This window comes from Urocitellus parryii, chromosome 3, assembly GCF_045843805.1.
Source record: "Urocitellus parryii isolate mUroPar1 chromosome 3, mUroPar1.hap1, whole genome shotgun sequence".
Classification (NCBI taxonomy): domain Eukaryota; kingdom Metazoa; phylum Chordata; class Mammalia; order Rodentia; family Sciuridae; genus Urocitellus; species Urocitellus parryii.
Genome location: NC_135533.1, coordinates 210,844,604 through 210,867,036, shown reverse-complemented (window position 1 = coordinate 210,867,036; position 22,433 = coordinate 210,844,604). Strand labels below are relative to the sequence as shown.

General features: G+C 50.6%; 1 protein-coding gene across 5 annotated transcripts in view; it reads left to right on the top strand.

The window, feature by feature from the left end:
- The window catches only part of Smarca4 (SWI/SNF related BAF chromatin remodeling complex subunit ATPase 4), a 91,988-nt gene extending 74,682 nt beyond the window's left edge, over window positions 1–17,306 (top strand). For 2 of the 5 annotated variants that reach the window (XM_077796379.1, XM_026399864.2), the window contains exons 31-35: window positions 13,812–13,920; window positions 14,258–14,359; window positions 15,059–15,191; window positions 15,287–15,429; window positions 16,828–17,304. In XM_077796379.1, coding sequence (XP_077652505.1) covers window positions 13,812–13,920; window positions 14,258–14,359; window positions 15,059–15,191; window positions 15,287–15,429; window positions 16,828–16,860 — 520 coding nt within the window. In that variant the 3' untranslated portion in view covers window positions 16,861–17,304. Of the gene's footprint in view, window positions 1–13,811; window positions 13,921–14,257; window positions 14,360–15,058; window positions 15,192–15,286; window positions 15,430–16,827 lie in introns of all 5 variants that reach the window. The other 3 variants (XM_077796380.1, XM_026399867.2, XM_026399866.2) reach the window with 3 other exon arrangements.
- The last annotated feature ends 5,127 nt before the right edge of the window (window positions 17,307–22,433 follow it).

Genomic DNA, 22,433 nt, shown 5'->3' with positions numbered 1-22,433 from the left:
AATGCTTCTTGGTGGCTGTCCACGAAGACACAACGCACGTTCCTCCCTCTCAGGGCAAGGTGCATGCAGCTAGGCCAAGGTCCGTCCCTGCCACCTCGGGGCTCACTCTCCCCCTGCTTTCTGCTGCTTGGTATCTTATTCTTCTTTCTGATCCATGCTAGCCAAGACTGACCCCATAATGGAAGGCTTGTGCAGTTTGAGTTTATAGTGACAGTAAATAGTGAGTCAAGAAACTAAGCATCAGAGTTTGATTTTTTTTTTTTTTTTTTTTTTGTAGTTGGACACAATACCTTTATTTTACTTATTTATGTTTTAAGTGGTACTGAGAATCGAACCCAGGGCCTCACCTGTGCTAGGCAAGTGCTCTACTGCTGAGCCCCAGCCCCTGGACACAATATCTTTATTTTTGTTTTATTTTATTTTTTTATGTGGTGCTGAGGATTGAACCCAGTACATCATGCTTGTGAGGCAAGTGCTCTACCACGGAGCTACAATCCCCTTTTTAAAAAAAAATTTTCTAGTTATTGTTAATTTTTTTAGTTGTTGATGGACCTTTATTTTATTCATTTATGTATATGCAGTGCTGAGAATTAAACCCAGTGCCTCACACATGCAAGGCAAGCACTCCACCACTGAGCCACAACCCCATCCCAGAGTTTGATCTTTCATAGGGAAAATGTCAAGGTGTGAGCTATCATGCCCAAGTGTGGAATTTTAGGGAGGGGTGATGGTTGTGGTACCTCATTGAATGAGTACAAATTGTCCTTAAAAAGAGTAATTTAGTATCAGAAGAGAAACAAATAATGAAGTTCACCAGCTAGATCTGAAAATATAATAGTAGGTGTTTTGAAAAAATGTATTGACTCTGATTTGCAGACTTGTATCTCTGGGGCAAATTCCACAAAGAAAGAAGTAGAAGGATAAGATAGCGGATATGCAAAAATCTAATGAAATAGACAGACCTCCGGAGGTGTTTTGTTTTATTTTGGTTTTGGAGACAGAACCCAGGGTCTCATCACATGTTCTGCCACTGAGCTGTCCCTCTATTGATTTTCTTGAGAAGGAAACTTGAAATTACCAGTGAAGAACACCTTCTTAAGGTTGGTGAGGAAGGTAGGCTGGGCTTTATAGTCAATCCTGCCAATGTTTTAGGTTATCTACATAGAGGAGAACCTTCTTGACGCCCACTTTCCACGATACACATATATTCCTTTGAAGTGGATTATGGAGAGAAAATGAAAGGTAGAAGCAGTGTTCTATGTGTCAGTGGAATGAAGATTGAGTCTCTGTAACAAAAAGACCACATACCCCAACACCAGGAGATTGCATGGGGAGATCAAACTGCGGCAGCTCGTGCAGTTGGGATTATGATCACAAAGGACAGGATGGAGGCAGTGCTGAGTGTGACTGCTGCAGCACATCATGCAGAGGAGGACGACGATCAGAGCTGCTCAACATAGGCATCAACTTTACAGAAGGTGGTCACCTTCTCCTTACTATAGTTGTGGTGGATAAAGTCTCGTTCCAGATCTTGAACTTACTCTCCTCATCACTATTAAAGCATGAAGTTGAACACTTTCTGAAACCTGCCATGGAGCTAGGATATTGTTGGTAGACAATATTTTTTATTATCTCCTGTTTCAAAAATAAATTGTGCCTAATGAAGTTAGGTAACTTTTACACCTTTAATGATGAGAAATTTTGGTGGAGTTAAAATGCTGTTTTCATTCTGCATTTGTGTAGTTCAGTGCTTTGTTCAAAGTTAAAAGTGTTTTCAGAAACTTCATTTAAAACTTCATTTCAAAGGTTTTTCTACCGAATCCAGGATTTTCTGAAGATGGAAGCCTGTGTGTAAAATGCTACCAGATTGCATGAAGGAACAATAACCAATTTGATTTAACAATGTTCTAAAAGAAACCATGGGAGATCTTCATGTCCTTTGAGTAGGCGGTCTTTTCAACAGGACACATTAGGAATGTTCCGCAAAGGACACTCTTATTATGACAGTGATGATCCACACCATAGACTGGGAAAGACAAGCTACTTTGAAGACCGACAGTGAATGTGAAGAGCCGCCACCGGGAAGGACATGCTGCTGACTGCTCAGCATGATGAGGCGCAGCCCTCATGACACGCACACTACAGCGCCCGGAAGTACACGTCAGAACCAGAGCTGCCGCGTCCACAGCCAACAGGAAGGCCAGGGCTCCTGCTGGCAAGGTGGGCAGCACCTGGACCTTGTGTCCTGCTTTCCAGGAATGGGCCACTCTCAGCAGCATCTAATCCTATCATCTCCTCCCAGGAGCCCAGTGCATGTCCACACAAACGAGGTTATAAGGTCCCAAAAGAGGAATCAATCAGGCCAGCGTCCATCCTTAGGAGGGCAGATGCTCATATTCCTGCGATGCAGAGATTTTTTTTTTTTAAGCCTCCTGAGGAGCTATATGGGGAATCCTATCTTTTTGAGTGCAGGAAGCAGGACACTAAAGAGTGCCAACAGTATACTTCTAGGTATGTGATTTATGGACTTGAAAGTTAAACCCTCTATATAGGGGAAAGCAGCACAAGTGCGCTCCTGGGATATCAGGAAAATTCTGGATATAGATGTGAAAACATTCCTGTCTGGATACCTCAATTTAAACAACAACACAAAGACCTAGAAAAAAGTTGTGGATGTTTCTCAGAGTAAATATTATTTAAATTATTATTCTGGGGCTGGGGATAAAGCTGTTGGTAGAGTGCTTGCATCACATGCACAAGGTCCTGGGTTTAATCCTCAGCACCCCCCCCACACACACTCTCTCTATATATTTTCCATTCCATGTCTCATTAGCATCATATTTACCTGTTTAGCATGTGACGAGAAAATGGCTCACCCAGCTGCTGAACATAATCCTACATAATCCTCTCCCAGCCTAGGACCCGAGATGATAAATCGACAGGAAGGTGAAAGTAACTCCTAGGCTTTGTGAAGGGACTGACTTGTTGAGACAGTCCAGTTGCAGGACATCCAGTGTGCCAAGAAGACCAGCTGTGGACTCAGCTGCACTCCTTGCTTCTGTCTGACTCATGGGGCACAGGGGTCCCTGTGTGGTTTCCACATAGCCTAGCATCCTCCTGGAACAGGTGGATTTGCAGAACTGGGAGTTACCTGCTGGGCATGGTTGATGCACTCTATAGTCCCAGTGACTAAGGAAGCTAAGGCAGGAGGATTACGAATTCAAGGCCAGCCTCGACAACTTAGTGAGACCCTGTCTCAAAAAGGACTGGGGATACGGCCCCTGGGTTCAATCCCCTGTAACAAAAAAAAACAACTGAGTTACCGACAGACCAAGAGGGACCATAGAGAAATGACAAGTGGCATAGCACTTATCAAGGGAAGCCTGCAGAGTGGACTTGGAGGAACACTTGGTGTGCACTCAGAACACCATTCCCTAAAATGTGATTTGCTGGTCACACAAGACGAGATCTAGCTGGACACATCAGCTAAGGAATGGGCATGCACCTGGGCAGGTGATGCACATGTGGAATCCCATGGGATCAGAAGGCGGGCATTTGCAAGTTGGAGATCAGCCTTAGCAACTTTGCAAGACCCTGTCTCAAAAAACAAAAAGGGCCAGGCATGGTGGCACACGCCTGTAATCCCAGCGGCTTGGGAAGCTGTGGCAGGAGGATCATGAGTTCAAAGCCAGCCTCAGCAATGGTGTTTACACACAAAATTGACTCATTTAGCAGATATTTCTGACATCCTTAACTAAGTTTGAAACTACAAGGGTAAGCCAGGATAGGGCCAACCTGTCCCTTGTAAAGACAGGGAAAGTCTGGAGTCCCCATCCCTTCTACAGCTCTGAGGTTCTCTAGAAGGATACAGGACTCACTGGAAGCTGTTAAACTCATGTTATAGATAGTCACTGTAAAAGGTGAAGACCAAAGTCAGCCAGAAGAAGAAGCATACAGGGCGGCATCCAGGAGAGCCTCCAGCTGAGCTTCCAGTGGAACCGCAGTCAGCGCTTTCCTAGGAGCAGTGAGACAGTGAAGTGTTTTCAACAGGAAAGCCTCGACTTTTGGGGGGAATTTTCTGGGATCAAGTAGACCTGACTGACAGCCCATATGACTGACTTCCAGCACCTCTGCAGGTCAAGTTGGTGCCCCATGACCCAGAGCTACCACCCTAAACCACCTTCAAGACATTCTAGGCCTAAAGCCACAGAGGAACAAAGCTACCCTGTTAGGCATGACATTTCAGGGGCTCCGAGATTCCTTGCAGGATCTTAGGACCAAGGCCACACCTTATTTTGGGACAAGATAGGTTCTTTACACTTGTTAGATACCTGGAAGGTTCCAAGCCACCAGCCACCATGGCAGGGGGTGTTCACAAGCCATACCTGGTGCCCCTTCGCCCTGTATGCCTGGACCACACCCAAGAGAACTTGAGAGGGATAAAATGAGTCAGAGCATCGCAGTTCACTTTTTTTCTCTCAAAAGTTTCTGTTGCTTGCCGGGCACAATGGCGCATGCCTATAATTCCAGCAACTTGAGAAAGAAGCAGAGACAGAAGGATCTCAAGTTCAAGACCAGCCTGAGCAACATAGCAAGACCCTATCTCAAAATTTAAAATAAAATGGTCTTGATATAGTGATGCATGCCTGTAATCCCAGAGGCTCAGGAGGATAGCAGGTTCAATGCTAGCCTCAGCAACTCACTGAGGCCACAAGCAACTCAATGAGACACTGTCTCTAAATAAAATACAAAAAGGCAGGGGGGAGCTGGGGGTATGGCTCAGTGGTTAAGTGACCCTGGTATCAGAAAAATAAATAAAGTAAAATAAAAATGACTAGGGAGGGATTTGGGTCAGTGGTAGAGCACCCTGGGTTCTATTCCCAGAACCAAAATAAAAAGTAATATTCTATTCCTTTCCAAAAAAGAAAATTAAATGTTCAAGGAAACATTTGGACTTTTTGTTTGTTTGGTTTTTTAATTTGCCTTCCAGAACCCTCTAAGCCACTAAGTTCTATGATTGAGCTGAACGTGGAGCCTGAAGAGGGGAGCAGTCATCACAACTCAGTTCTTTGTGAACATTGAAGAATGATTGGGGCCGCCTCATTTGAACTAATGTCAGGAGCCTGCCTTATCAAGCAGGAGTGCATGTTGCTGCTTGTACCATACCCGGTGACCTTAGGTGGCAGCTGCTTGTACCTCAGTGCAATGGCACCTAAGGGACAACAATGGCACAGCCATGTACCAACTGCTGTGTTGCAGCCAGACATTCATGGAGAGGCAGGGGTGCCCTTCCTGTCACTTGCCATTCCAGATGTTGCTTTTGATTTATGAGGTGGAGGTTTGGCCCCCAGGCTGTGTTGACCCTGGCAGAATTGTGCATGAGATCGCCTTTGTATGACTCCTTCAGATGTTTGCAACCGTCTCGCTTAGGAAACTCTCCCTTCGCTCGTACTCCAACTCGTGGCCAGTGGGCCAACTCCTCCTGAGGCTCCCTGGCTGCATTTGGGGGCACTCCCTGGAGTGGTGTGTGCCCAGCCTCTGACACTGAATGCAGCGGGTGGATTGAAAAGACACTTTGTACTCTGGTGCTGCAGGAAAGGAAGACGGGACAGTTCTGCAGGTCCTTGTGCCTAGTGCTGGTCAGGGGCTAGAGGGCCTTCAGTAGGAAGGACCACCTAAGCAGAGCCTGATGAGCAGCTCCACTGGAAAAGAGGCAGAACGAGTATCACAGGCAGAGGGGACAGTGTGTGCAGAGAGCTGGAGGACACTGGCTTCCCAGGGTCAAAAGAAGCTGAGCAAGACCAAGGGGCTCAACAGGGACCAAGTCCATGCCAAGGAATTCCCAGGGGCCCCAAGCAGAGAATGCTTCTTGTGATTTGAAATCTCAAACCACATTAAGGAACTTCCAGAATCAAAATCAGAATGGTACCTTGCAGCCGGGTGCAGTGGTACATGCCTGTCATCCCAGCAGCTCAGGAGGCTGAGGCAGGAGGATCATGGGTTCAAAGCCAGCCTCAGCAACAGCAAAGATCTAAGCACTCTGTGAGCCCGTCTCTAAATAAAATACAAAATAGGGCTGCGGATGTGGCTCAGTGGTTGGGTGCCCCTGAGTTCAATCCCCAGTACCAAAAAAAAAAATGGTGCCTGGCATGTGCAAGGCACTGGGTTCCATCCCCAGCAAGAAACCAGAATAAAGAAAGTTGGAAGTAGGAATTTATACTTTAAAACTGAAACATGTGCAAAGTTAGGCATGCCTTTGAGGTCAGGGTTAGACTTTGTCAAGGCAGGGTGTGTGCCGCCAGATGGTATTTGGTTCCCTTGGGTCCTGGAGAAGCTGTTTGGTAGCTGGTGGCCAAGGCAGCAAATAGGTGTCCTGTGTGCCCCCTTGGTGCTTTTGGAAAAGTTTTAGCAACACAACTGCTGGAAAGCGCTGCCTCAGCAGGCCCATCAAAGGAGCATCCATTGAACCCCTTCAGTGCTTCTAGCCGCTGCTGGCTTACTGGGCCAGGCCGGGCAGGTGCAGAGGAGCTCCACCACGGCGCTGGCCTTTGGGGAGACCCCTTGCTGCACTGCAGGCTCTGTGCAGCAGCAGAGGACCTGGGTCTCTGGAATTTGACCAGGAGGAGGCCATGTTAGAGAATGTGCTACTTGTTAGGAGGTGTGTGTGGGCTCTAAGGTAAGGAGCAGGATGTCTACAGCTGGTATCGGGGCTCAGGAAGATGTCATACATACAAACCTCCCAGGCTAAGCCTGGCCAGGGCTCTGAACCCCACTAGGCAGGCCCTTGGGCTCCTTAGGCCTCTCTGCAGTTCTCTGCTGTACCACAAACCTGGACCACTTCATGGAGAATCAAAGACTACTCTTTGGACAAGAAAAACACAAGACGTGCAGATGGTTAGGCCAAGGTGTGCTCTGGTGAAGGAGGTAAGAGGCTGTAGAGTAGGCATGCCACACTCCTCAGGCCCTAGGCACAACCCTCCAAGAAAGGGAGCAGGGGAAGGATGAGTGGGTGAGGGGTCCCTTTTTGACAGGTCAGGAAAGCTTCAAGGCTTTCTGGCCCTCAACCTTTGGAGAAGGACTTTTCGGTAGCCCAGGTGTGAGTGGGTAAGCACACTCCATCAGGAAGAAGTGGCCCTCAGTTCCAGGTATGTGGTCAGCATTGTCTGGCAGCTAGCCTCAACTTGCTACATGCCAGCTCTGACCAGATGAGGGTTTCTAGCTGGTGAAAGTCAAGGATCCCATGCCCAAATAATACCCAAGGCAGAGGGCACTGAGGGGCTCAGAAACTCATAGACAGAGTAGTCCCAGGAAGCCTGTGGCTGGGTTGTGTGTCTAGCTGAGCTGAGGTTCTGAACTTGCCATGGAATTTGTTAGAAAAAGCTCCAGCTGCCCTATTTGTAAGGCTGACTCCATCCTGGGCTGCATGCCCTGTGCTAGGGACATTATATGCTCCCCACCTCCAAATCAGCAGCTGTTGTATAAAAGTTTAAAAACATAAATAACACATTTAACATAACAGCTTAAGGCAGATAGTGACCAACATAGGTGTAGGTGTCTGGCACCCAGGGAAGATGGATCTGGGTGGGCAGCCCACACATGTTTTTTTCTGCCTGCCCCCCAGGAGTGTCTTTGGTTCAGCAGCAGGTCCCATGTCCTGCTCCCTTCCCCTGCCAGCATTTGCCAAGCACCTGCATATGCCTTGTGGGCAGTACTTCAATTGTACATCCTCCAAGTCCATACCCCAACACTCCCCTGCTTCTCTTGCTAGACCAGAGCACCCTGAAAACTCCTGCCCCCCAACCCCAGTGTCAGGATCCTTCTGTGTTTGCCATTTCAAGAGGACCTTGGGTATCTTGTGATTGACACTTGGTTTGTTGCCGATTCAGAAAAGGAACTATGCTTCTGGGGCTTCTGGCACCATCCCTGCAGTCAGGCCTTGTGTGCTCGACTCCAGGGCTGCCGCCTGAGGGGCTGCAGCTCGCTTCCACCTCTGTCTGCATCACTCCCTGGTCTGGAGAAGCGTTCTTGGCATTGCCACAGACCTGGGGTCACCGCGCTGTTCCTGGAATGTGAAAGCACAGTCCCTGCCTGCCCAGTGGTGTTGGGGAAGCTGCCGCGGCATACATGCCAGGTAGATGCCATGCCTGGGTTATGATCCAGATGTGCCACCGGCAGAAGGAAGGGTGTGTGTCAGGATCTCATTATGAAACCCATAATAAAAAACGGTGCTCCTGGACACATCGTCGGCTCATTAGAATCTATCAGCTTGTCCAAAAGTTGGCTCTTTGGGAACTGTGCTCATGGGAACTGCAGCCAGGCTGGCTCTTGGATGGGCAGACTCCAAGCTGCAGCTTCTGCCTTCTCTGTACGGGAAGAGTGCCGAGGTTGCAGACCACTGTCATGGGGAATTGTGTTTAACTCATACATGAGTGAAATGAATTTTTCTGTAAGTAAATTAATCTGCTCTAGGTTTCTCATTTTTTAAAAATTCTCAGGTTGCTTCTTAACTTCAAAATGTGTCAAACATTGAACCTAGAAAATTGTTTTGTACCAAGAACGTACCTCTTTTATGTTTCATTGTTTAACTGTATGTGATTGTCCTTCAGACTATTGTTCTACTACTGAATCAGTTTTGAAAATCCTGAGCTGCTCTTTTCTGGGACTCTTGCTGGTTCTCTATTGATTTCAAGTCAAGAGAGACTGGTCTCAGCCAGGCACAGTGACACACAACTATAATCCCAGAGGCTCAGGAGGCTGAGGCAGGAGGATCACAGTTCAAAGCCAACCTCAGCAACAGAAAGGTGCTAAGCAACTCATTTATCTCTAGATAAAATGCAAAATAGGGCTGGGGTGTGGCTCAGTTGGTCAGGTGCCCCTGAGTTCAATCCCTGGTACCAAAAAAAAAAAAAAAGATTGGACTCCAAAACAGAGAGGAGAGGTCACAGAATGATGGTTTGAGTGGTCCATAGGAAGGTGAGTAGAGCTGGAATCCTGTGTTAAATGAGCCAGGACCACTTCTGTAGTGAGCAGATAGGATCTAAGTTGAGCACCATCTTCACCTGATTGCTTTTGCCTCACTGAGGCCATTCAAACTCAAGGTATGATGCTGTGATCCATTTGCAGTGTCTGCCATGGTCAGAGGATTAGGAAACCAGGTACGTGTTACCCCTGATTCAGACATTCCTTTATTGATTTTTAGGATTCACCATAGAGGTCAGTGAACCAAAACTGCAAATCAACATTCAAACAAAAACAAGAAAAGAGCCTGGCATAAGCCTGTAAGTCCAGGTACTCAGGAGGCTGAAACAGGAGGATGGAAAGTTCAAGGCCAGCCTGGGTAACTTAGCAAGACCCTGGGGATGTAGCTCAGTAATGGAGGAACCCAGTGTTCAAGCCCCAGGACTGGGCAGAGAAAAAGTAAATAAAAACAAAATATGTACAGGAAATCAAAGGAAGGCTATTTTAAGTTGCAAAAATCATCAAATTTGGGGGCTGGGGTTGTGCCTAGCATGTGTGAGGCACTGGGTTTGATTCTCAGCACCACTGGATATGAATACAATAAAGGCCCATCAATGTCTTAAAATTTTTTAAAAAATCATCAAATTCAGACTTCATTGTTGACAAATACTTGTTTTATTGGAACATAGCCAAGGCCCATTCCTGTATATATGTGGTCCTTGGCTATTGATTTTAGGATTCAGAACTGAGTAATTGCCATAGTGTTTCAGACCCACAAAACCTAAAATTTCTCTACACTATTTCAGAAAACATTTTCTGAAGCTGGGTGTGGTGGTGCACATCTGTAATCCCAGCAACTCAGGAAGCTGAGGTAGGAAGAAGATCATAGGTTTGAGGCCAGCCTCCTCAACTTAGTGAGACCCTGTCTCAAAGTAATGTTGCTGACCCTTGATTTAGAACAGTAAATGAGAAAGTGGGTGGAACTAGGGTAGAGTCCATGACTCAGCCCGAGTCCTGCCACCAGCTTCCTGTTGGCAGCCTGCTCTCCTAACCTCTCTGGTTTCTCTATTAAGGGATATGGACAGGTGATCTCTCACATTCTGTCTTCTCTAGAGGCGTAGTGGTCTCCTACCCTGTCTCCTCTCTTCTGTTGTAATTTGGGTTTAAAACTAAATACTACACTTGAAGAGATGTGTCAATTAGGACAACAAAGGTCCCCACGAAGGCTGCTTTCTCCAAGAAGGGCCTGTACCTCATCAAGACCAAGACCCCTCCCCAGGTGAGGCCTTGGTCACTCCAAGTCTCTACTCTAAATTGTGTCCCTTTCTAGGGAATGAGGTTGAGGAAATCCCTGCCCCAGGAGTTGATATCCAGAGGTAGGGCAACAACGGTGGCTTTATCGTTGTCGTTTTTCAGCAGTTGTTTCCAAGACAGTGAAACCTGGCCCAGGAGGCATTAGGCCATGGCAGCTGCTCTTGCCTCTGTCTGGTTTGGGGTCACAGGGCTGATCCCGACGGCCTGCGGACACTTCACTAACCCACTGCTGCCAGGCCTTGGAGGTTCCCAGACAGTGCCCAGCCTGCAGAAGTTTCTCCCAGAACCACTGCCACAGAGACAGAAGGCTGCTCTTGTGGCCACCGCTGCATTGCAGGGAGCTCCTGCTAGAAGAGCAGAGTAGAAACGACTCCTCAGTAGTGGGGCACCTGAGGCGAGGGGCACCTTGGTGAGGCTCAGGTTGGAATTCCTACTACTCTGTGACCCACAAACTTTTAGCCTAAGTGTCCATCATTCAACAAATGTTTACTGAGCACTACTGTGTACCAGGCTTTGTTCCCGATGCCAGTGACAGAGCGGGCATGGTTTGTGCCCTTGGGGCCTGTGTTCTGGCTGGGGAGACACATGGTAAGGACAGGATGACCAGGGCTGATGTGGGAGAACTCTCCAGGGTTAATGGCCACAGAACTAATCCTGTTAAAAGGGAAGAGATCAAAACGTCTCAAGAGAGAAAGTGGAATTCCTCCGTGATCTTAGGCGTGGGTGGGTGGGTGTGGCTGTTTGGCGGTGCTGGGAATGGAACCCAGGGCCTAGCGTGTGCTAACACTGAGCCGCATCCCCAGTTCTTCCTTTTTTTTTTTTTTTTTTAGGTGGACACAATATCTTTTAATTTTTTTTTTATTTTTATGTGGTGCTGAGAATCGAACCCAGTGCCCCATGCATGCTAGGCGAGCACTCTACCACTAAGCCCCTTTGAGACAGGGTCTCACTGAATTGCTAAGGCTGGCCTTGAACTTGTGACCCTCCTGCCTCAGTCTTCTGGGATTATAGGTGTGCCTGGCCAGAGTCATAAGCACCAAGTATAAGAGAGCATGTGGAAAAAGAGGACTTAATTAAGATCCACTCAAGAGGACACTGTGAGGAGACACACAGCGGGAGCAGAGATAAGCAATAAACATGTCCAATAACAGACCCCTTCGGGGGCCGGGCTGTGGCTCAGTGGTGGAGCCCTAACATGCATGAGGCACTGGGTTTGATCCCTGGCACCACATAAAAATCTAAAAAAATAAGGTATTTTGTCCATCTACAACAACAACAAAAAGACCTCTTGGGGACACATGAACAAAAGATGGGTTGTGGTCCCAGCTGAAAGGCTGTGAGGCAGTGCTCGGCTTCATTGTGCCCCAGGAACAGAGACACCAGGTTATGGCCATGCTATATATAGAGAATTTTGAGGCCTGCTCATGTGTCACAGGGAGCAAAAACACTGGCTCGGTGTCTGAGCATGTCTCACCCTATGGCAAGTACTTATTTCCTCTCAGGTAAATCTCTGAGTGAAATATGAACCAAGCACTGGTATCTGAGTGCCCACAGGTATTGGCTTCTAATATCCAATGCAGAACACAGCTCAGGCGCTTATCTCAGCAATAGTGGGCACCTCTTTGTGTCCACAGTGGAGCACAGAATAGCAGGGACTCTTCTCCATCACACAAGTTCAAGAGGGAGGCCAAGCCCAGCTAGAGCCAGGACACACCCCAAAAGCACAGGGTGTTACATCTTGTGTTAGAGGTGTGAGGGGCTCTGGCTCCATCCCCAGCACCGCACACATATGAAGAAAAAAAACGCAGCCAGAGAGTAAGGCGTGCAGGTTTAGAAGAGGGAGGGCTGCCACTGAGCTTGCAGAACTGTGAGGTTGGTGTCCCCGGGTGGAGGGTGTGGATGTCCCTCTGCACAGTGCCAGGTCTGCTTCTCCAGAAGTGAGCAGCCAACATGTCTGCTGTAATCTAGTTTTCAGAGCTTGTATAAACCAGTTCCATTTCCTGTGGCCAAACTCCCAGTCTGCTCCCTAGAGGCAGGAGGCACATCTCCAGGGGGGAAGTCTGGTCCCACACATATGCCATGGACAGTGAGTGGCTAAAGATACACCCTGGAAGCAAGCATATAACTCCACATATGCCATGGAAGGGAAGCCTGGCAGGGAGGAATCCCAAGGCGGGTAGGGCATGCCGAACTTCCACCTGCCTAGCGAGCCCTGTGCCTCTGCCAGAGTCGTATGTAGGGTCTGGCACAGTGACTGACCTCACCCAGCATGGTTTTGGTCATGGGGGGGGTGTCCCTGTCCATTGAATCAGGGGCTCTGTGACACACAGAAACACCAAAATGAGCACAAGGGACCTAGGACCCAAGCTGTGAGTAGCCCTGGGAAGGCAGGTGGCAAATCTGCCCCTTGAGGATGCTAAGAAGTAAGGCTTCATTTCTGCTGATAATTACAAAAGAAGTTTTGGGGACAACGCTGTGGTCCATTTTTCTTTGCTACCTGCCTAGGGTTTGACACTGAAAAGCCTAAGTGACAAAGCAGCCAGGAAGAGCAGGATAGCATATTGGACAACTGGACATAAAGCCCTAGGTGGAGCTCGTGGCAGGCATCCTGAGAGAGGAGGGGACCCTTCAGAACAAGATTGACTGGGTCACATGGCTTCTTGTGTGGCCACCCCACATGCTGTAGCCTAGCCCACTGTCCACACCCACCCAACTGTCCATATCCTGCAGGAGCCCTGGGTAGGCCAACCTGGGCTTGAGGACAGAGGAGGGTGCTAGAACGCAAAGGGTCGTCTGCTTTCCATGTTCTTTTGTTTTGTTTCTTGGTGCTGGGCTAGAACCCAAGGGTGCTCTAACACTAAGCTTCATCCCCAGCCCTTCTTTTATTTTTTGAAACAAGGCCTCCCTAAGTTGCTGAGGCTGGTCCTCTCCCTCAGCCTCCAGAGCCACTGGGATTACAGGTGTGCACCACCACACCCGACCTATGTGTTCTGTTCCTGAAGCATCTGTCCACCCGTCTTGGGCTGTGTTCTTAGGTGGTCCTTTTTGTAGGAGGCAGGGCTCCTGGCTTCACCAGGAGACAAATGCACACCCAACCACACTTCGTGGCCTGTGGCTCTTTCCTCTGCTCCCTTATAGTAATTGGTACTCACCCAGTGGAAAGCCCTGGAAGACATCTTTCTCCTCAGATTCTTCCCACCGTTTCTGAAGGTTACAGGCTCACAGTGCCACCTGCAAGAGACACACCCACACGTGAACCCTGTGGTCTTTGGAATCGTGTGTATGCTACCAGCACAAGCAAACTCCTGGTAGCATCAGATAGGAATACCAGCAACTGGTGAGGCGCCCATGCCCACCAGCACTGGGCTGAGGGCACTGCCATTCCCTCCAGGGCTGAGGCTTGAGTCCAAGACAGTGCACATGTGGCAGCTCCCATGTCTACATTAACTTCTCGTCCTCTCTGCTCTCATATGGCGTGGGGTGGAATCTCCCCCAGGAGGGCGGCCTGGGAATGACGTGTGCCATGTCCTGCCTTACAGTAGTAGTGGACGTCAGCTCAGTGAGGTGTTCATCCAGCTGCCCTCGCGCAAGGAGCTGCCTGAGTACTACGAGCTCATCCGGAAGCCTGTGGACTTCAAAAAGATAAAGGTAACCCCTGCCGGGGGTGGGTGTCAGAGCTCTTGGCGAGGTCAACCCCACATGTGGGGTGTGTGGGGTTTGGGGACAATGTGATAGAACCCAGAGGCTTCCATGGGTAGCCCCATCTAAAAACCACAGAGGCATATGGGAAAGATCATCAGGGACCTGGCAGGGAGTGGCCTTAAGCCTCCCAGCATGCAGCTGGTGTCCAGGGCTGCCTGGAGGTTACCATGGCCCTGGGCCTCGGAGTTAGCAAAGGGGGCTAGAGGCTGGACCGTAGGGTCCGCAGCACAGGGTGGGGGTAGGGAGAGGAGGCCCTGAGGTAAGGCCTTCCTTCTTCTGGCAGGAACGTATCCGCAACCACAAGTACCGCAGCCTCAGCGACCTGGAGAAGGACGTGATGCTGCTGTGCCAGAATGCGCAGACCTTCAACCTGGAGGGCTCGCTGGTGAGTGGGCACCGCCTGGGCCGTCCTGGCCCGGCCACTTCACCCAGGCTCCAGACAATCTGCCCCTTGGTTCAGCCGATGGGATATGTATTGAGTCCAAATGCAACTAAAAAATATTTTTTAAAAGATCCCATTCTGGGAACTTGGGCTGATGTGCTGTTTTTAATAAGAGCACGCAGAAAAGAGCACCTGCCCTGCTGAGGTAATGGCTTCAGACCTGTCCCTCCAGGCGACCTTTGCAAGCCAGTGGAGGTGTCGGGGTTTAAATGCTCTGGGGTCTCTCTGGGGAGGAATCCCGTGGGCACAGCCTTCCCTGTGGTGGCTGGGACAGCCCAGACCTCGTCCTGGCAGTTTCCCTAGTGTGTGTGGGATGGGCGCCCCCAGGAACGGGGCTTTCCTTTGAGGAGCCTGTGGAGATGGTGGCTTCTGCAAGGGTCGGCATCACTACCCGCCTCCTCAGAGATACTTGCTGGGGCTCTTCAGAGGAGGGGAGGCGCGTGATCATTCAAAAATTAACATCCCAGCCCTTTTTTCCAGGGGCCTTTAATAAGCCTGATGCTCTCGGGGCAGCTGTGGGAGAGGACTGTGGACACGGGCCCCCTGCTCTGTGGGCTGGGCTGGCCACTGGGTCTCCATGTAGAGGCTGGGGATAGGGTAGCCCTTCTGACCGTCCCCAACTCAGCCCTGTGTCCCCACCAGATCTACGAGGACTCCATTGTCCTGCAGTCAGTCTTTACCAGCGTGAGGCAGAAAATTGAGAAAGAGGACGACAGTGAAGGCGAGGAGAGTGAGGAAGAGGAGGAGGGCGAGGAGGAAGGCTCTGAATCTGAATGTGAGTCCAGGGGAGGGAGGTGCGGTAGGTGCAGAGTGGCGGCGGACCTCTGGCTCCCCAGCTCACCCCCTCTCCTCTTCCTGGTCCCCCCGCAGCCCGCTCTGTCAAAGTGAAGATCAAGCTCGGCCGGAAGGAAAAGGCACAGGATCGGCTAAAGGGTGGTCGGCGGCGGCCAAGCCGTGGCTCCCGGGCCAAACCAGTTGTGAGTGACGACGACAGTGAGGAGGAACAAGAGGAGGTGAGGTCCCCACAGCCCTGCAGCAGCCTAACTGGACTAGCCAGGGCCGGTGGGCAGCGGAGTAGCCAGATGCCACACCCCAAGCAGCTGCCACAGGTACAGGCTAAGGCAGTGTCCCCACAGTCATGGCTGCTGGAATACCCTGCTCTGCAGTGAGGGAACTGAGACTGGCCATTAGGTGACTCGCCACAGGTCCCAGCCAGTCCACGGTAGACCCCCTACCCCAGCCTGAGTCTGCGATTCCAGAAGCCAGTGGTCATCCAAGATGGGGGCACAGAGGCCTCGGGCTTCTGGTTACAGCCCACAGTGTGGCCCCACCCTGGGATACCAAGGCCCCCATCCAGGCAGATGGGCAGGATCTTTTCCAGAGTTGGAGGCAGCACTAGATAATCTCCTTGGACTGACGTAGCACCCTCCATGATAGAGGCATTCCTGGTGTCCTTGTCCCTGTGTAACTAACATGCCATGCCCTTGGGCCTCTGTTCCTTACTTCTGCTGTAGCCCAGGCAGGACATTTCCAAACAACTCCTGCGCATTAAAATAAAAAAAGGCTGGGGTGTGGCTCAGTGGTAGAGCACCTGCAGGGCTCTGTCCCTGGCACTGCTAACAACACACAGCCCCTAGACATGGTGATAGGCCTGTGCCACTGTGATGAGCCCACAGTCTCTGTGGGTCCCTGGACCCAAGGAGAAGTGCCACACCACGCCACAGTGAGCACACTTCAGCAGGGGGAGCTGGCAGGTGCCCTGGCTGTCCTTAAGCTTGGGACCTGGGAGGTACTTTTTTCTCAGGCCTCCTTTTCCTCTATGGCAAAGCAGAGAGGTCCTGCAGACTCCAGGGACACCACAGCTCAGGGCCAGCTGCCACTGAAGCTCTATCAGCCCCCTTGTATTTCTGGGTTTCTTCTTGTAACTTTTGCAATAGCTTCAAAATAAAGTGCCGGGAATGAATCTGACCTCTGAGGACATTAATGACGTCCTGACCATGAGGGGGCGGGCCCTGGGGCTGGGTTGTAACAGCGTTCCCTCTGCAGGGTCCAGATCCTGCAGGGTATTCTGTGGCCCTTACCAGACTAACTTGTTCACATGGAACACAGAGATCTCATGTGGTCAGGAAGGATGCTCGTGGTTTTGAAGCCACAAATATTGGCACAGCGACAAGCAGACAGCAACAGAATGGAACACGGGGGGCTGTGTGGGTCCCCAGATCCCAAGGGGGAGGGGTGTGGATGCAGAGCCAGGCCCCTGGGAAGAGCTCAATTTACTCAAGTTACCCAGGGAAGGGGCTCTGTGGCCTTCCTGGTGCTTTGCTATACAAATACATTTAAAGCCCAGTGGCCCAATGGGGTGCCTTGTCAGGTGGGGTGACTTACACTCTCTCCTCCTGTCCCTTGTCCAGGACCGCTCAGGAAGTGGCAGTGAGGAAGACTGAGCTCCGACATTCCAGAGTCTCGACCCCAAGCCCTCGTTCCCGAGCAGAGACGGAGTAGCCCTTAGCAGTAACGGGTAGCAGCAGACGTAGTTCCAGACTTGGGGGAAACTGTATAAACAAAAAATCTTCCATATTTATACGGCAGAGAAGATGTAGGACTGTTTGTGTCTGGCCCTGGCCTGGCCTCGTAGCGTTTGTTACAGCATTAACTGTCTAAAGAGAGAATCATGCATTGGGGCGCCACAACTGTTCTCCCTGGCAGCACCGCGGGGCTGCGGCTTGGAGTCACTGTAGTGTAACGTGGGTGCATGTGTGTAGCCGTCCACTCCTCGTACTGTATTTTATTGGACAGGTCAGACTCAGACTCGCCGGGGGCCAGGGGCCATGGGCCCGGTGGGGTATGTCAGTGTCACTGGATGTCAAACAGTAATAAATTAAACCAACAACACAACGCAGCCTGCCCTCTGCGCGACTCCTTCCTGGCTCCTGGGCTCCCGCTGCCAGGAGTGGGGGCCACACTGTGTCCAAGTGCCTGTCCTCCATCTCCAGGACCCGTGGGGTCCATTTCACAGAGGAGAACACTGAGGCCTCAGGAAAGAAGAAAATCTTGACCAGGTCACTGGCTTGGGCTCTTGGCTCTGCTGTGCTGGCAGCTCCATCTCAGCAGGCAGCAGCCACTTGAGGACATGGTGCTCGGGCGCCCAAGTCCAGCGCGGACCTGGAGTTGTGATGCGTCATTGTCGACACTCGCAAGCACTTCCTCAGGCATGACCCTTTTAGTTCTCTGGACATATTTACAGCCTCTCAAAGTCTTAGGCCAAGGCCCCGCCAGGCTCCACCATGTCTGCCTGTTGCCCTTTTCACACTCGAGCTTCACGGCTGACTCGCGTTATATTGCTTTGGACAATTTTGTCTAGTTTCATATTTGTTTTTAGAAAGAGGATTTGCTGGGATCCTTGTTCCATTATCCTGGAAGCCTCCTTTCCCTTTGTTTTTGTAATAGACCTGATTCATTTTTCATGGTATTCAATATAAACTGGGACCAATTTTATTTTATTTTTAAATTTATTTTTTGGATACTGGGATTGAACCCTGAACCCAGAGGCACTTTACCACTGAGCTAATAGCCAGACCTTATTTTTTTTTTATCTTAAGACAGTGTCTTACTAAGTTGCTGGGGCTGGCCTCAAACTTGCAATCCTCCTGTCTCAGCCGACCACGCTTCTTGGATTACAGGAGTACACCACCACACCCAGCACAGAGGCCAGTTTTAAAAATTAGCCCCTTAAGCAGGGGGAAAATAAGGACATGTGAAACCTGTATACTGCAAAAGTATGTGTTATAATGATATAGTTTGTTTGTGAATGGCAACAAAATCCAAAATAATACTTAAATTAGACTTGAGATATGACTTCTTATCTCTTTCCTATCAGCCAGGTATTGGTGTCACATGGTATCAGAAATAAGCTTTTATGTAACTTCTTCACTGTGCACCAACCACCTTTTTGTACAAGGTTATCTCATGGCCCAAGATGACTGCCATGGTTCACTCTAGCCAACCCACACTTCAGCTGGCAGCAAGGAGACAACAGGGAGAAAGGCTCACCCCATTCCCACCCTTTGGAGGTATCTGACACTTCCTTCCCACTCCACTTTTTCTTTGTAGTATTAGGGATCAAATCCAGGCCTTCACAAAGAGTGGTAGGCAGGAGCTCTACCACTGAGGTACACCCCAGCCCCTTTTTAAAATTTTACTTTGAGACAGTTTCCCAGGCTTGCCTCAAACTAGTGATCCTCTTGCCTCAGCCTCCCAGGTTGCTGGGATTGTAGGCATGTGCCACCATGCCCAACAAGGAGCGCTAGCCAATAACCAGGGCCCTTTGTCAGTCTGGCTTAGTGACAGCTGCTTGCCAGCCACCAGCTCCCGGCCTGCACTCTCACCCTCCCTCCCCACCTGCAGACCAGGACCTCTGTGCAGATTTCTCCCAACCCAGTGGAGTAGAGAGTTCAGAGAAGTTAAGCCACCTGCCCAAGGTTACACAGTTGGGAGCCCAGGTTTGGGCCCGGGCTGGGGCCATAGCTCAGTTGGTAGAAGTTGGTAGGGTGCTTGCCTCGTATATACAAGGCCCTGGGTTCTAATTCCCAGCAACACCAAAAAAAAAAAAAAAAAAAAAAAATTCCAGGCCACCCAGAGCAACTTAGCAAAGCTCTAAGCAATACTCAGCGAGACCCTGTCTCTAAATAAAATTTAAAAAGGGGTGGGATGTGGCTCAGTGGCTAGGTGCCCCTGAGTTCAATCCCTGGCACCAAAAAAAAAAAAAAAGGCTGGGAATCCAGGTCCAGGCACAATGGAGCCCAGGCAGGGCCCTGACACAGCCTGGACTGGGAGGCCAGTGGTCAGGAATGCCCTGGAACATCCTGTGCGGCTGACAGCCACGTTCTCTCCCGCCCCAGATCTCCCCACTCCCGACTCAGATCACAAGAGTCTAATTTCCTCCTCCTTTTGGTGGGCTTGGGGCTCACTGGTACCTGATGAAGGGTAGTGAAACAGCACCTGGCTGCACAGGGAGGCCACAAGGGTACTGCCGCTTGCACTCTTCCTGCTGGGACACACACTCAGCTTTAAGCCACTGGCTGCCATAGGACAGCCCAGCGGCCAGCAAGCCACCATCCTGTGCAGAAGCCCAAAAATAGCAGCAGGACCATGTGGGGAGTGAGACCACTGGCCAGTCCTGGAGCCCTGACCCTCAACTCTCATCTGTAGCCTTCACCCAAAACTGAAGCCAGAACCACCTGGCTGAGCCTGTCTACAGAAACCAGGAGACAATAAACTGACCGCTCTCGACCACCAAGCCATGGTGTGATATGTTACACAGCGACAGGAACTGGGGCTTCATGGAACAGTTTATAAATGAGACGGACCTCACGAAACTAGGAGCTTTAGAACATTGTCGGGATGGAAAGCAAGCTGGACCACGGCCCAGCAGATGCCAGTTGGCAGAACAGTTGAGCTTCTGTCAGTGGCCTCAGGTTTCAACGGCAATAAGACAATCTTATCTTCCAGAGCAAGAGCTTAACAAGGTGTCAAAGTCCAGTTAAGTCCACCTACTTCTGATTTTGCTTCTGTGTCCCCACCTCTCATGGGGCTCCACCAGCCCCACCATTTCCTGTGAGCCTTCTGCCCCTCCATCAGGCCCCACTGAGCTGTCTCCACCTCTCCACCTGCCGCCCTGCATCCTTGGTCCCCCCACCACCACTGGTCCAGGCCAGTAAGGTCAGCTCTTCCCTGTGGTCTTAGCATCCCCTTCGCTCCCCTCCCTGTAGCCAGGGAACCCAACTCTCGCAGTTCCCAAATGCACGTGGGGCCCCACTGAAACTGCACCTCGCACATTTCCAGGTATTTGCACATGCAGGTCGCTCTTCCGTCCCCATAATGCCTCACTGGCCAATCTCCTCCCCTGAGCCTCATCTCAAATGTCACATTCCTGCCCTTTAAGCCTGCTTTGATAGTCCTGGGCAGAACACATTTGTAGCTCTCCTAGGAGAGGCTTCAAAAAGCTTGCTTTGTTTGGAGGTGCTGGGTGGGACCTGGGACCACACCTCCCAGCCTTCTTTTTTTAAAATTCTAATTTCAGACAGGTCACGTGCTACTGGAAACAAGGAAATCTGGGGAACATTTTTAATTGAGTGCCTTATAGCGTGAAAAAAGACTGGGATACTACAAGTAAAAATGAAAATGGAATGGGCCCCAGAAAATGGTGCAGTGCTATGGGAACAGTAAGGCAGCTCTTCATAACATGAAGCATTAGAATCAGCATATCCGTGGGCTGGGGCTGGGGCTGAGTGACGGAGCACTCACCTAGCACGTGTGAGGCCCTGGGTTCCATTCTCAGCACCACTTAAAAATAAATAAAAATAAAGGTATTTGTTCATCTACAACTAAAAATAATAATTAAAAAAAATCACCATATCCTCCGGCAATCCCACTTCTAGATATATAACTAGAAATAGGGAACCAGAGTCTCAAAGAGGTATGTCTATACCATGGTCACAGCAATGTTATCACCGCACCAAAAGTGGAGAGCAATTGGGCATCCATTGATTGGAGGATGATCACAGTGGTGCATGCACATAATGGAATATTACTTAGCCTTTAAAAGGGAGGAGAGCTTAGGACACGCTACATGGATGGACCTCAAGGTCATGCTCAGTGAAATAGCCAGTCCCAAAGAGAGAGATCCTGTGGGAGTCCACTGATGGCCAGTCCCTAGAGTGGTCAAGCTCAAAGACACAGGAAGTAGGATGGTAGATGCCAGGGCTGGGGAGGAGGGCAGAGGATTGGTATTCAATGGGGCAGAGTTTTATGTTGGGAAGATGAGAAAGCTCTGGAGATGGATGTGGTGATGGCTGCTTCACAATGTGAACGTGCTGAACGCCAAGGACACCTAAATGTGGCGAGGTGGTAAAGGTTGTTGTGCACATTTTATCACAATCAGTCAAAACCAAGTAGGTCTTCCTAACTTAAAACAGAAACGCAAGGAAGGAGCCTGCCTGAGTGGCCGGCAGCTTGTGTGGCCAAAGCCCCCAGCAGAGAGTGACATCTGCTCCCTGAGGGGGACGGGCAGGGTCCCCAGGGAGGCCATGGGTCACCTGCATCCTCAAAAAGGACTGGGGTGGGGCAGGGGCTGGGACACAGCTCAGGTGGTGGAGTGCCAGCCTGGCAAATCCCCAGCACCACAAAAATAAATAAATAAATAAATAAATGGGGTTTCTGACGATTTTTTCTCCTTGGATTCCTGTGGGTTTCTGGTACCAGACAAGGTCACCAGACGAGCGATGACGGAGGCTGTGGCGCCCTTGTGGCCCGTCAGCACTGACGCAGAGAAGCCCTGGGTGCCAAGGCCAGCCAGGTGGCCTGGAGCTCTGAGCGCGCTCCTGCCCTGCTCCCGCCACCGTCCTTTTTTAACTGCAGCAAGATGAATATGACATGGATGCGCCGTCCCCACCCGCCTGAGGGGCAGTTCGTGGCGCTGAGCTCATTCCCACTGTTGTGCAGCCGTCTCCACACCCACCTCCAGGGCTGTCTCATCTGCCCAAATGGGACTTCTGTGTCCCACCGACCCTCCCTCCCCGCAGCCCTGCACCACTGGCCTGTCCCCATCTCTGTGCCAGCAGTGGATGCTGCAGGAGCCCCCTGGTGACCGGCTCCCTCCTTCTCAACCCCACACTGGGACGGGATGAGCCCTTTCACCCACTTGCCTCTTAGCCAGGACCCAGGGCTACGGTTCCCTAGGCTGGAACCCCTGGACGGGCTGCCGTCCTGAACTCCCCGGGGTGCCCAGGCTCCTGCCCATGTCCCCCTCAGCCTTGGGTCTGCAGCTTTCTGGCAAATGTCCAAATGTAGAGCTCATTCCCAACCACTGTCCCCGCCACCAGGAAAGGGACACTGAGCTGTCAGGCCTGGAGGTCTCCCAGCCGGGCCTTTGCTGACAGGAGCGGACTCCTGGCCTTGCCCTTCGCACCCATGGCATCTCTGCCCAAATAGAAATGGAATCTGACCCCCTCTGCCTCGC